The sequence below is a fragment of the Lagenorhynchus albirostris genome, chromosome 1 (genome assembly GCF_949774975.1).
Source record: "Lagenorhynchus albirostris chromosome 1, mLagAlb1.1, whole genome shotgun sequence".
In the NCBI taxonomy this organism is placed as follows: domain Eukaryota; kingdom Metazoa; phylum Chordata; class Mammalia; order Artiodactyla; family Delphinidae; genus Lagenorhynchus; species Lagenorhynchus albirostris.
The window spans coordinates 124,683,625-124,697,124 of record NC_083095.1 but is presented as its reverse complement, the minus strand read 5'-3'; the positions used below and the strand labels follow the sequence as shown (position 1 = coordinate 124,697,124).

The 13,500-nt window shown below is 38.7% G+C and overlaps 2 protein-coding genes across 5 annotated transcripts in view; one reads left to right on the top strand and one right to left on the bottom strand.

Moving 5' to 3' along the window:
• Positions 1–13,500, top strand: part of TIPIN (TIMELESS interacting protein) — a 249,307-nt gene that overhangs the window by 63,812 nt on the left and 171,995 nt on the right. The gene's annotated exons all lie outside the window — the stretch shown is intronic.
• Positions 1–13,500, bottom strand: part of ZWILCH (zwilch kinetochore protein) — a 42,052-nt gene that overhangs the window by 1,214 nt on the left and 27,338 nt on the right. For 2 of the 4 annotated variants that reach the window (XM_060169678.1, XM_060169695.1), the window contains 5 exons: positions 13,366–13,394; positions 8,846–8,982; positions 7,715–7,810; positions 3,596–3,717; positions 349–466 (listed from right to left, as the gene is read on the bottom strand). In XM_060169678.1, the coding sequence (XP_060025661.1) occupies positions 378–466; positions 3,596–3,717; positions 7,715–7,810; positions 8,846–8,982; positions 13,366–13,394 (473 nt within the window). In that variant the 3' untranslated portion in view covers positions 349–377. Of the gene's footprint in view, positions 1–348; positions 467–3,595; positions 3,718–7,714; positions 7,811–8,845; positions 8,983–13,365; positions 13,395–13,500 lie in introns of those variants that run through there. The other 2 variants (XM_060169685.1, XR_009544191.1) reach the window with 2 other exon arrangements.

Below are 13,500 nucleotides of genomic sequence, written 5' to 3'. Positions count from 1 at the left end.
TGTCAAATTGGCATGCCCGTTTAGGGTTTTTCTCTTCCATCAATGGTTTTGAGACCAAACTCTCCTTCTACTATATATACAGATTTCAAATGCAAAGACATTACCACTCAAAAAATTTTTTTTCATTTCTCCGGTTTTAGGATTAAATTGTCAGTTGACTACAGAAGGTAGAAAGGAAATTAAAGATTTGCACTGCTCAGTAACAGCTGGTAAGCCTTTTATGTGATTACTAATAATCCATATCCCAAATGTATTAAATCAGCATTTATGTTGTAGAAAGAAAAAAAGAAAAAAGTAAGGTATTTAAGACATTATAAAGTATTTGCAGAGAACAAAAAGTGAACATACCACCTTACAGAGGGCCCCATCAGCACACTTCACTTGAAATGCACCTGGCTGCAGGTAACCATGTTAGTAAAGGATATCCTTTCTTCCAGGCTACCGTTTAATGTTAATTCAGAAAAATCTATAACCAGAGAGAGAGATCAGAATTGAATTCATCAACAATTCATTGAACTGTTTTTCTGCTAAGTTACTGCTGAATTTTACAACAATCAAGAGGTAGTCTGAATGATGTGTCTTCTACTTTAAAAGAACTTGTTAGACAAAAATCAGCAAAGACAATTCCTTTTAATAGTCAACCCTCTTGATGCATTGAAAATATGACTAAACAAACTAAAGTAGATTTTTAAAAATTATATATTCGGAGGGAATTCCCCAGCAGTCCAGGGGTTAGGACTCCACACTTCCACTGCTGGGGGCCCAGGTTGGATCCCTGGTCCAGGGAACTAAAATCCCACAGGCTGCACAGTGCAGAGCCCCCCCACCCCAAAAAATTATATATTTTTAATTTGGTAAGCTACTGCTTTATTTTTTAATGCCTCCTCCACTACAGTTAAATATAACTGTCTTCTTCCAATTGTAATATATATTTCAGAAAACATTTTCTACTTAGGATTTATAGTCTTAGGGCTAGACACATCCATTTTTTTCTCCTGAAGATTGTTGTATTTCAAAATCAAATGATACAATTAACATTTAGATGAGATCATGTCCACTTCCTTGTGGGTCAACATTTTGGTTTCCATATTCCCACCATTACCAGCAATCATTTGCCGAGCACCCACTGGGTGAGCAGCACTCTACTGGACACTGTTTTTCTCCCCCATTAACTCCAAGTCATTATTCTCTTTTCCCAGGGCAGCTAAAAGTACACTTTTCTCTCTTCAGTCTTCCTGCTTTTGATGTCAACTGTTTTACTCAAGAGCATCATACCGTTAGGTATCTTGAAAAGCTAGTATTTGACCTAAGTGCTCAGTCCAATGAAATAGAAAGTCTAATTTTGTAAATGCCTATGATCTTTGACCAAAAATAAATGATTATTGGACTTTAATATCTACAACTGAGGCTTTGTTTGAATAATCTATGACTTTTACAAATGAAGTCCTCCTTTAACAGTGGGTCTTGGTTTGGGCCAAAGGTCACTGAATAATTTCTAGACAAACACATCAAGAATACATAATGGGTAGAAGAGGTTACGAAGTTCAAGTCAAAATGGAGTGTGAGTGTGTTTCCAAGCACGTAAATATATGATTTCATAAAAATTCCTTATTTTCATAAAAAGAGTCACTGGACCAATACATTAGCAAATAGTTTTAACTCTAACATTCAAAATAACTTTCATTCTTTTTTGAAGCAACCTGCATTAAAAAGACTCTAAAAAAACAAAAAATTCTCTAGAAGATAGTTCCGTATACTTCACTTATTCAGCATCATTGGAAAAGGTGTTTAATCTTGTATTAATCTCCTAACAGGTTTCATCTTAATGTAATAAAATTTATTTTAAAATGGCATTTTTGAAAAATGTATCACATTTATTCATGTCTTTTAAACTTTTAAAATCATAACACACATGTCTTTAAGAAAAAAAACCTGAAACAACAAATATAGATAAAATAAAATGTTTAAACTGGTGGTCTTCAACCTTCGTTGCACAATGAAATCACTTGGAGAACTTTAAAAATTCTGATGTCCAGGCTCTACCTCCAGCGATTCTGATTCACTTGGTCTGGGTATTAGGACTTTAAAGGCTCCCCAGATGCTTCTAATGATCAAAGCTGAGACCCACCCCTGCCCTCATCATTCCACACCTCAGGGTTGAGCTTTAGTTGTCGCCTTTCAGAGGTTTTTCTATGCCCAGGCCCATGGTTTTGCTACTGTAAACAATACTGCAATTAGAGATCTGGTCCACAGGCCTTTTTGCACATGTCTGGTTATATATGTGGAATAGATTCCTATTAATGGAACTGGTGGTCCAAAGAATGTATTCTTTAAAATTTTGGTGAATATCACCCTCCACAAAAGCCATACAACTTTACACTCCATCCAGCAGTGCGTGAGGTTCCCCCAAATCCCGGCCAGCACTGTGACACCAAACATGTTGATCTCTGCTAATCTGACAGGTGAAAGATGGTATCTACAGAATATAAATTTGCATTCCTCTTATTATAGGTGGGGTTGATCACCTTTTGCTTTTAAGATGACATTTAAATTTACTTTTTGGTAAACGGTTCATATTACTTGCCCATTTTTTCTACTGAGTTATTAATACCTTTCTTACAGATCTGAAAGTTCTTTATATACTAGAGAATGTAGCCCCTTTTCTGAACATAAGCTACAAATTTCTTTTCCTAGTTTATCATTTGTTTGTTGCTTCGCCTCTGGTATTTTTTGCCACACAGAAAATTTTTTATTTTTATATAGTTCATTTTCAATCTTTTATAGGCTCCAGCTTTTATATCACACTTAGAAAAGATAGCAGGATCTTAACTGATGGTTCTCAGGAACATTTGATTTCTTTAGGACTTTTACAGTTCAGCCATATGAATAGAGAAGTTCCCATTATGCCTGAATCAAAATATACTCGGGGGGGGAGAGTAAACAATTTCTGGAAATAATTTTGCAAAATATCAATCACTACAATAGGACTATCTGTATTCCCAGCTTTCAAATACCCTTGAATTCTGTCTTAAAACTATCAGATTTTATTTTGGATAATCTTTGCAATATTTGAATCAGCCATTTAAGACTTATACAAATAAGAGATGACAGCCCCACACAATCCATGTGCATAAAGATAACAGTCTTATAGGTACTTACGGAAGGAGGTATAATTAACTGGTGGGTCAGCTAATTATACCAGGGGCAAAAAGACATTCTTTGACACACATAATCTTTGATACAATACTAGAAATCTCAACCCTTATTCCTACCACAGAGAAGGTACTAGAGCAGAAATATCATCACTGTTTTAAACGGTGCAGAAAAGTGTGAAGTATGAGCTGGCATTTCCATTTTATAACCTATTTTCACACCTACGTCCCTATTGCTTGGTGTCTTTTAATAAAATTTCCTCTAGCTAGGATAATGAGAAAAAGCACTCTTTCATGTTTTTTTTTCCCCCCAGAATAAATAGGTTTATACCTAGATTTCAGGAAAATTATTTAAAACTAGGCGCAAGAGCTCTAATAATAATCTCTACTAGTAAACTTAGTTTATTTTCTTTTGGAATAATTTACGTGAATAGACTACAAACCATCTCTGCCAGGTCTGTGAAAATTCAGATGATCTACAGGTGGGCTGTCACTCAGTTGCCAAACTGTTTTCACCTTCTTTTGACCACTGTTTATTTCCACTCTCCATTTCTGTGGCTTCTCACTAAGGAAAGAAAAAAAAGCAAAGAAAAAAAACCAATCCAATTCCTTCTTTCTATAGTCACATAGTGAAGTCCTTCTGTGGTAAGCACTGAGGAAGAAGAGGTGGAGAGGTCACATTCCTACCCTCAAGAAGCACAGTCAAAAGAGGGAGAGAAACAAGAATGTAAATGATAACAAATTGGTGCAGCCACTATGGAAAACAATATGGAGGTTCCTTAAAAAATACTAAAAATAGAACTACCATATGATCCAGCAATCCCAGTCCTGGGCATATTTACAGAAAAGACGAAAACTCTAATTCAAAAAGATACATGCACCCCAATGTTCACAGCAGCACTATTTACAATAGCCAAGACATGGAAGCAACCTAAATGTCCATTGACAGATAATGGATAAAGATGTGGTGTGCCTATATATATATACATACATATATGTATATACACACACACACACACACACACAATGGAATATTACTCAGCCATAACAGTATGGGCACAGTATGTATCACTGATGATAGATGATACTGACATATCTCTCAGATACCCTGGGCCAGGGTTCTGGATTCCTTGACCTAGAGAATAGGATTCAGCGAGGCAGAACTTTGAGTCCATGTGACTACAGAATTTGCTGATGACATAATTTTACACAATAACAGTAGGAAATTTTATCTCTCTTTTCAGTAGTTTAACATTGTTTCATACTGTGTACATAAGTGTTCACTCACCCAGTTAAAAACACTGGGTAAACCAAATTTTTATATAGACTACCCTTGCCATATGTTGCTTTTCTCCCCCTTAAAATATACAGTTTAAATCCTTAAAAATGCATGCATAGTACTTTGACATACCTGGGGTCTGTCTGTCTGTTCTTCTCTCATCCACAAGGGATAAACAAACCTCCCAGAGCTTGAATGTGACTTATTTTAGGGATCAACCCAGGGAAGGGAAAGCCCTTGGGATTTTTTTCTTTTTAAACTATTCACCAGTTAGGTAAATTAGTTCACTAAGGTAAAAAGCATTCAGAGATACAAAGATAGGAAGCTAAAGGAAATATAACACTGTGCCACTTGGGGCTCTGAAATTGGATTGGATGAACTGAGTAAAGAAAACAACAGATGACCTAGGCTTGAGATCCCTCATTTCTCATGCACAGTTCCTGGTCCCCCTCGTGACTCCTTTCCTAAAATAACCAAGTGCTGATGTCATTGGGTCATTTACTTACAAGTTCACAGCTTTTAGGAAAAAACAGGGAGTTGGGAAACACCTACTTTTTGAATTAGATATAAATCTTGAAAGTTTTGAAGTATTGTCAGCTCTTAAATCAGATGGAACCACAAACCATAAGTATTCTCTCCTGTTGAGCAAGACCAGTAAGTTAGAATAGAATAATTTAACAATTCCATAGTTTTCTCCCTTTCTTCTCCTCTTCATGAAATCAAGAGTGATGAGAAACGGCTCTTTCAAATACCTCTAAAGGTATTGTATTGTACCTCTTTCCCCTCCAGGCAGCCCTCTTTATGCATTTTTGCTCAGGCAAACAAGGACATAGAGTATTGGCAGAAACATGGAGTGCTTTTGTACAGGCCATCTGTACATAAATGTGTAATTAATTTATTTAATTTTCCCATTTGTGTCACATTAAAGCTTTGTACAGTGTTTTAAGTTCTGTTTTAAAATTATTGTATTTTATTTTTATAATCTAGTAATAAAATATTCATTCCGTGTGCAAAAAAAAAAGAATGAAATAATGCCATTTGCAGCAACATGGATGGACCTAGAGATTATCATACTGAGTGAATTAAGTCAGACAGAGAAAGGCAAATATTATATGATATCACTTAAATGTGGAATATAAAAAATAATACAAATGAATTTATTTACGAAACAGAGTCACAGACATAGAAAACAAACTTATATGGTTACCAAAGGAGAAAGGGGTGTGGAGGGATAAATTAGGTGTATGGGATTAACAGATATACACCATTATATATAAAAGAGATAAACAACAAGGATTTACTGTATAGCACAGGGAACTATATTCAATATCTTGTTAATAACCTATAATGAAAAAGAACCTGAAAAAAAAAACAGTATGTATAACTGAATCACTTTGTTGTATACCTGAAACTAATACAATATAGTAAATCAACTTTATTTCAATAAAAATTAAATAAACAACAACTCAATTTTGAAAAATGTTGTAACAGAGAAATATCAGACATGGGAGGGGACAATACACGAGGGGTAATTTAACTCAGATTGGGATTGTAGAGTTGGAAAAGAATCCTCAGATATTGTGGTCTTTGAGCTGAGCTTATAATGAAATTAGAAGGAGGAGTTAGTTAAGCGGACAAAATCCAGGATGAAAGAAGGACACAGGCGTAGGCACTGTCAGGTAAGCGTGTGTGGTGTCTGAGGAAATGCAGTAACATAGGGTCTCTGACTCAAAAGGAGAGTGGGAAGGCGTGGTGGCACGTGAACCAGAAAGGCACAGCGGCCGGGAACAGAAGGTCTCACAGACCACACTGAGGTGATGGAACACTGTCCTAAAGGTAAGGGAGCCATTTAAACAGAAGGAAGTCATGATGCGATCTGATTTTAGAAAGATCACTTTGGCGGTCACAGAGAAGGAAGTTAATGGAGGCAGATAGAGCAGCTAGGAAAAAGGATTTTACTGCACTCAGCCCAGGTATGAGATGAGCAGATATGAAATAGATGGCGAAGATGTAGAGAAAGGAACAGATTCAAGAGCTTCCAAGGAGGTCAGGACTTGGAAATCATTTCAAGGAGGAAGGAATTGACAGCAATAAGTGGAAGATAAGTCCTAGGTTTCTGTTTTGGGCATTAGGTGGAGATTAATGATGGCCACTTGAGAGGTCATATGGGAAGAGGAAACGTGTTAGGAAGGGGAGTGAAGAGTTGGGATTTAGAGTCTGAACTACCTACAGGACGTTAAAGTTGAGAATTCATGTCTAACAGACACCTAGAAACATGGGTGTGAAGCTCAGGAGAAGCTGCAGATATGGGTTACGAATTATCATTAGCCCAGAGGAATTGAAGATTGGGGTGTGAATGAAATCACCCAGGGAAGACAGGAAGTAAGAAAAGAGGGCAGAGGGTAGAGTTCTGGTGGAAACTCACATATGAATGAGGCAGAGGAAGAAGAATTTGAAAAGAGGTCCATTCTCAGTCTTGGAGGTGGGCCAGAGAGGTAGAGTTAAAATTAAGACAGAATGTTATACCATGAACACAAAGGAAGGGGATGGGTTCAAGAAAGCAATAGTATTAAATGCCACAGAGCCTTACAAGTGCTTACGGAAGGAGAAAGAATTAGTGGGCTAGCTAATTACACAAGGAGCCAAAACACTCTTCTCCTGGAAAGTGTCCTCTGGATTTGCCAATTAGAAGGCCACTGGCAACTTCTGCTAAACAATTTCAGGGGAGTGATGAGGTTTGGCTAAGAGGGAACTATATAGAGGGAGGGTATAAATGGAGTGGCTTCAGTGTGAGAGAAATTTCAAGTCTATTATATGCTGAGAGAAGAGTCAGTGGAGACCACGATTTGAGGCAACCTCGGTGTCCCGCATGGATGGCCGATCTATCGTCTTAGCCTCAGCTCCATACCTCCGCAATCCCCAATCCCAGATCCTTCTCTCACTCCCACAGCCATACCTCTGACTTCGCTGTCATTACCCCGATCATGTTCTTCCTAACCTGTCCCTTCCCTTCTGGCTAAAGTTTCTGCCCTGTTCTGTGAAGAAATTACAAGTTGAGAGAAAAATGAAAGTAGAGGACCAACAGTCTAAAGAGAATAGACCACAGGTCTGGGAGAAGGAAGAGGGAGGACTCTATCAGACTATGTTCAGGGGATGGGAATCAGATGATTATGGTTTCAGAGGTGAAGCAACACTGGGTCATGAGGTCCCCATGGAGCAGACACTGAAATTGCCTAGAATCATGGCTGGACTTGAAGTATAATTTAATTATTAAATTGCTTACTTTTGATATAAGTCTTTTATAGCAGTTGATCTGACTGGCAGCTGAAAAATGTGTTGCTCATCGAGAGGATTTTGTTCATAAAATTTTATGCAGGATCTAAGAAAAAAAAAGAAAATAGAATTGCTTTTGGAAAAAAATGCCACTTGGAGATAAAGGCTTTTCTGTTAGTCTAAAGCTCATAAAGGAAACATTAAACCCCCATCCCAACAACACTTAGGTTATTAATTTTTTTTGAAAGAAAATTTCACTTAAAAAAAATTAATAGTGGACATATTTCTCATAAATATAAAATATATTTATGTTGAGCTCAAGTAGAGGTGTAACTGGGAAGAAAGAGATATCAGAAAAACAAAAAGGCAAAAGAGAGACAAAGATATAGTCTCCACTGTTTTCCAAGTATGGAGAATTAAACAGTTAACTCACATATATTAATGATCTTTAATGGAAAAAAACCAAAACCCAAAAAAATCCAGTAACAATTTCAAACTTTTCCCTTTACAAGTAAGTCAAATTCTAATTTTGGAAAAGGAAATGGTACATTTCCTTCCACAGGGAAAAATAAACCCAGTTCTTCCACTGGACGGTTCACTTATTTCCAGTTTGAAGCCTCAAAAAATACATGTAAGACACCAGCGATCCATGTGTAAGGATTATTCCAAACTGTTTTTAGTCAAACTGATTGACAAACTCTCTAAAATTTCAGCAACACTATTGACGGAGGTCTGATAATAAAATTCGATTCCATTCAGTTACCATATAGATGGTTGACAATGATTAGCTTGACCCAAATTTATAAGGATATAAAGAAAAGAGAAGGAACTAATATTTATTAAGCACCTCAAGGGTCAAGTACTTTATATACATTACACCATTTTTACAGATGAAAAACAAGATGTAGTGAAAGGAAGCTTCCTTAGAAAGGAAGTACTAGATCCAAGTGTCCAACCTGATTCCTCCTGAATCCAAAGCCTTTCCTTCTCATGGCAGTGACTTAGATAGAACCTTTCTGTTACTGTGAAGACAGGTACACAGATTCTATCCTAACTGATAGTAAAAAAAGGCAGTTACTTTGGCTGCAACTATTTCAGAAGAGAGTACATTTTTATGTAAGTAAACAACAGAAACACTTACTGTGTTAAAGAAAAGAGGAGTTCATGTTGAGGTTTAATGAAAAGCATGCAACTGACTACTATTTCGAGAATATGGTGGAGTTTTTGAACACGATGAACCTGCTCTTGTGTATCTACTGATGGAGAAATGAAATATTCCTGGAATGAAAAAAAGGACAAGGAAAATAGGGAGTCAAAGAACAAGAAGAATCTCTGGAAAGAATTAACCGTGTCTACTAAACCTCAGTGTGGATGCCTGATTAATAGGGAGGGAAAAAAGAAGACAGGAGGCAGCTAGATAGCCTTCCTCCTTTCAATACTATTCCTCAAACTAAACTCCAAGTCTCCACTGAGAATGTTCTAAGCAAGCCATTATACATATTCTCTGGTAAAGGCAAATCACAGAACTGCTTCACCAAGGAGGTCCAAGTAGGTAGCTAGTACCACCCATCAAACCCTCCAGATGGAAAGAATGGCAAATCCACAAGATAATTCTTAACTTCAACAAACTTGCTAGGTTGATGGGAGTACTCATGTCTAAAAATAGACAGTAAACCTGAAGTAGCAAGAAATTAAGCAAGTGTAGTGATAAGCTTCCACTAACATATATTACTGGTAAACTGGTATGAGGTTTTGGAAAAGAAAGTTGGCAATGTTATGTCAAGCCATCATAATATGCTCAGATCTATTTCTGAGACCCAATCCTAAGGAAATAATCCATGGTAAATACAGTGGGTGGAATTCTACAATGACCCCCAAGATTCTCACCCCCTGGAATACATGTCTTGTATAATCCATTCTCCCTGAGCGAGGCCAGAATCTATAAATATGGTGGGTTGTTACTCCCATGATTAGGTTACTGATTGATTTTGTTTGTTTATTTATCTATTTATCTATCTATTTATTTATTTTTGCGGTACGCGGGCCTCTCACTGTTGTGGCCTCTCCCATTGTGGAGCACAGGCTCCGGATGCGCAGGCTCAGCGGCCATGGCTCACGGGCCCAGCCGCTCCGCGGCATGTGGGATCTTCCCAGACCGGGGCACGAACCTGTGTCCCCTGCATCAGCAGGCAGACTCTCAACCACTGCGCCACCAGGGAAGCCCTTGACTTTGAATTAATCAAAAGGGAGAGCATCACCTGGTCATTACTATGACCTAGTCAGTGAGCTCTTGAAGCATTAGAGATGCTCTCCTGCTGGCTCTGAAGAAACAAACTGCCACGTTGTGGAGAAGGCCACATGGTAAGAACCCACAAGTAACCTCTAGGACCTGAGGCCAGCACTGGGCCAACAGCTAGCAAGAAAATGGGGACCTTCATCAAAGGGCCACAAGTAAATGAATTCTGCCAACAATAAGCGAGGGAACTTGAAAGTGGATCTTTCCCTCATGAAGCCTCCAGATGACACCTTGATTTCAGCCTTGTGAAACCCTGAGCAGAGGACGCAGGTAAAATGTGCCCAACTTCCAACTCCTGGAAACTGTGAGATAATCCATTTATGTTCATTTAAGCTTCTAAATTTTGTTAGGTGGCGACTGAAAACTAATACAGTAAGCGAAAAGTTACGGTCATCTTTTTTTTTTTTTTTTTTTTTTGCGGTACGTGGGCCTCTCACTGCTGCGGCCTCTCCCGTTGCGGAGCATAGGCTCCGGACGCGCAGGCTCAGCGGCCATGGCTCACGGGCCCAGCCACTCCGCGGCATGTGGGATCTTCCCACACCGGGGCACGAACCCATGTCCCCTGCATCAGCAGGCGGACCCTCAACCACTGCGCCACCAGGGAAGCCCTATGGTCATCTTTTAATTGAGTGGAGGTAATGGCAAGGGAGTAGGAGAGATCCATGGGTAATCCTAAATTACAATTTAAAGGAAGCTATGCAAAATGTGATAAACTAATTTAATGCAAAATCATTTATAATTAAATCCAAAATAATAGGGACATATTAATTGTCTTACACAGGTTATTCCAAAATGTGAAAATAACACAAGTAGGAAAATAGGCATGGTCCCAGGCAGAGAAGTACACCGAAACAGCCCCACTCACCACAGGCTACAGATTACAACGTTCTCCACACCTGCCACCCATATTCCCTGTGGTCCCCTGACAGCTCTGGAAGTGGCCCACCCAGGTCTTTTTCACAAAGGAACAGATCCAGATTGCCTTTCCCCTTTCTCTCTGCCCATGCTACAACCCCGCCTGTCTACCTCGGTCTGTCCCCAAGACCCTGCACAGAGAAGAGGTGACAGAGCCTGATGTTACTGATTACTTGGAGGCAGTACAGCCTAGTGAGGGCTTCTCAAGGTGTGGCCTGCTGTGACAGGCAGAAAACCACCCTCAAAAGATGTTCATGTCCTAATCCCAGAACCTGTGAATATGTTACATTTATGGCAAAAGGAATTAAGGTTGCAGATGTATACGGTCATTTGACCTTAAAATTGGGAAAGTATCCTAGATTATGCAGGTGAGCCCAATCGAATCATATGAACCCTTAAAACTGGAAGAGGGAGGCAGAGACACAGCATGAGAAGGACTTGACCCACTATAGCTGCCTTTGGAGATGGAAGAAGAGGGCCAGGAGCCAAGGTATGGGTTGGACCTTGGAAGCTGGGAACAGTCCTCAGTTTATAGCCAGCAAGAAAAAGGTACCTTTGTCCTATAATTATGAGGAATTGAATTCTGCTAATAACTCAAATGAGCAGGAAATGGATCCTCCCCTACAGGCAGGCTCCAGACAGGAACACAGCCTGCCAACACCCTAATTTTAGCCTAGTGAGACCCAGACTAGACTTCCGAACTAGAGAACTACAGAGTAATACATTTGTGTGTGTTGCTTTAAGACGCTAAGTGTGTGGTAATTTGTTACGGCAGCAATAGTAAACTAATATATCTGCAAACAACCTGCATCAGAATCATCTGGAGATGGAGATGGTTTGTTTAAAATGACATATTCCAGGGAGTTCCCTGGTGGCCTAGTGGTTAGGATTCTGGGCTTTCACTGCCGCGGCCCGGGTTCAATCCCTGGTCGGGGAACTGACATCCCACAAGCTGTGCAGTGCGGCCAAAAAAAAAAAAGACATATTCCAGAGCCCCTAGACCTACTGAGTCACTTGGGCCCAGGAATTAGCATTTTAACAAGCCTTCTAGGAGATTCTCAAAGTTTAAGAGCTATTGTGTCAAAAGTCTGGAGTCGGGGGCTTCCCTGGTGGCGCAGTGGTTAAGAATCCGCCTGCCAATGCAGGGGACACGGGTTCGAGCCCTGGTCCAGGAAGATCCTACATGCTAGGGAGCAACTAAGCCCGTGAGCCACAACTACTGAAGCCCACGCGCCTAGAGCCCGTGCTCCGCAACAAGAAAAGCCGCCGCAATGAGAAGCCTGCGCACTGCAACGAACTATAGCTCCTGCTCGCCACAACTAGAGAAAGCCCGTACGCAGCAACAAAGACCCAATGCAGCCAAAAAAAAAAAAAAAAAAAAAGTCTGGAGTCAAACCATATTTTAAAAAACAGGCATATTAAATGACTTGAGGGGAATTCATAAAAATGAGGGTACTCATATTTGAGTGCTGAGATTAAGGGTGTATTTGCATTATATTCTAATTTTCAAAATGTTATTACTTTTCTAAGTATAAAAAAAAGTATTAAAAGTTTCCATTAAAAATATACACCCTTAAAAAATGTTTAAACTCTGAATAGCATAAATTAACCTCAAAAGAATCCAGCTGAGTCTTACTTTGCATAATAGATAAAGCTAGAGTTTTCCTATCTTGGCATTTTTATAAGAGACCAGATGTCATTTGAAGATCCATTTTCTAAAAGAATCTTACAACAAATGTCAAGGGTCCTTATGGATGCTCTTTAATCTCCTTAACTTTCTAAATCAAGACACTAGGAAAATAAAAAAGTTCATAATCATGACCCTGAAACCCAGAAGCATTTTTTTAAATTTATTTTTTATACAGCAGGTTATTAGTCATCCATTTTATACACATCAGTGTATACATGTCAATCCCAATCTCCCAATTCATCACACACACACCCCCGCCGCTTTCCCCCCTTGGTGTCCATACGTTTGTTCCCTATATCTGTGTCTCAATTTCTGCCCTGCAAACCGGTTCATCTGTACCATTTTTCTAGGTTCCACATATATCAGAAGCATCTTTTGAATCAATATGTTAAGGAACGTAATAAATTCTTTGGAAAGTAATCCTTCACGTGTAAAAGAAATGGGTCAAGAGGATATAAAGCAAATATTCCCTTATAAGGCCTATCAAAGAAAGGCATTCCTTAACCGTTTTAGATAAATGAGAGTTGTGGGAGTACATTGATTTAATAAGCAGGATACAACTTTATGTCAGTATCATACATTTATAAAGAATGAGAAGTGACATTGAATGGGCTACCTTTTTGTCTGTCATATTAGACAGCGTAATTGCCTGTCTTAATTTATCTGTTTCCTAGAACAGAGGCTGGCACAGAATAGACACTTAATAACTGTATGCAGAATGACCGAATAAAGAAAAACCAACTTTAGAATAAAAACTCACCAAATGATTCAAAGATGCAAGTTCTTGGCCTATGAAGAAAAAACACATATATGCAATTAAGCCTTAGGTATTATCTATTACAAATTAAGCAACCTAAGAAAAAAATTTCATAGTTCATATATAAAAGAAATGCTC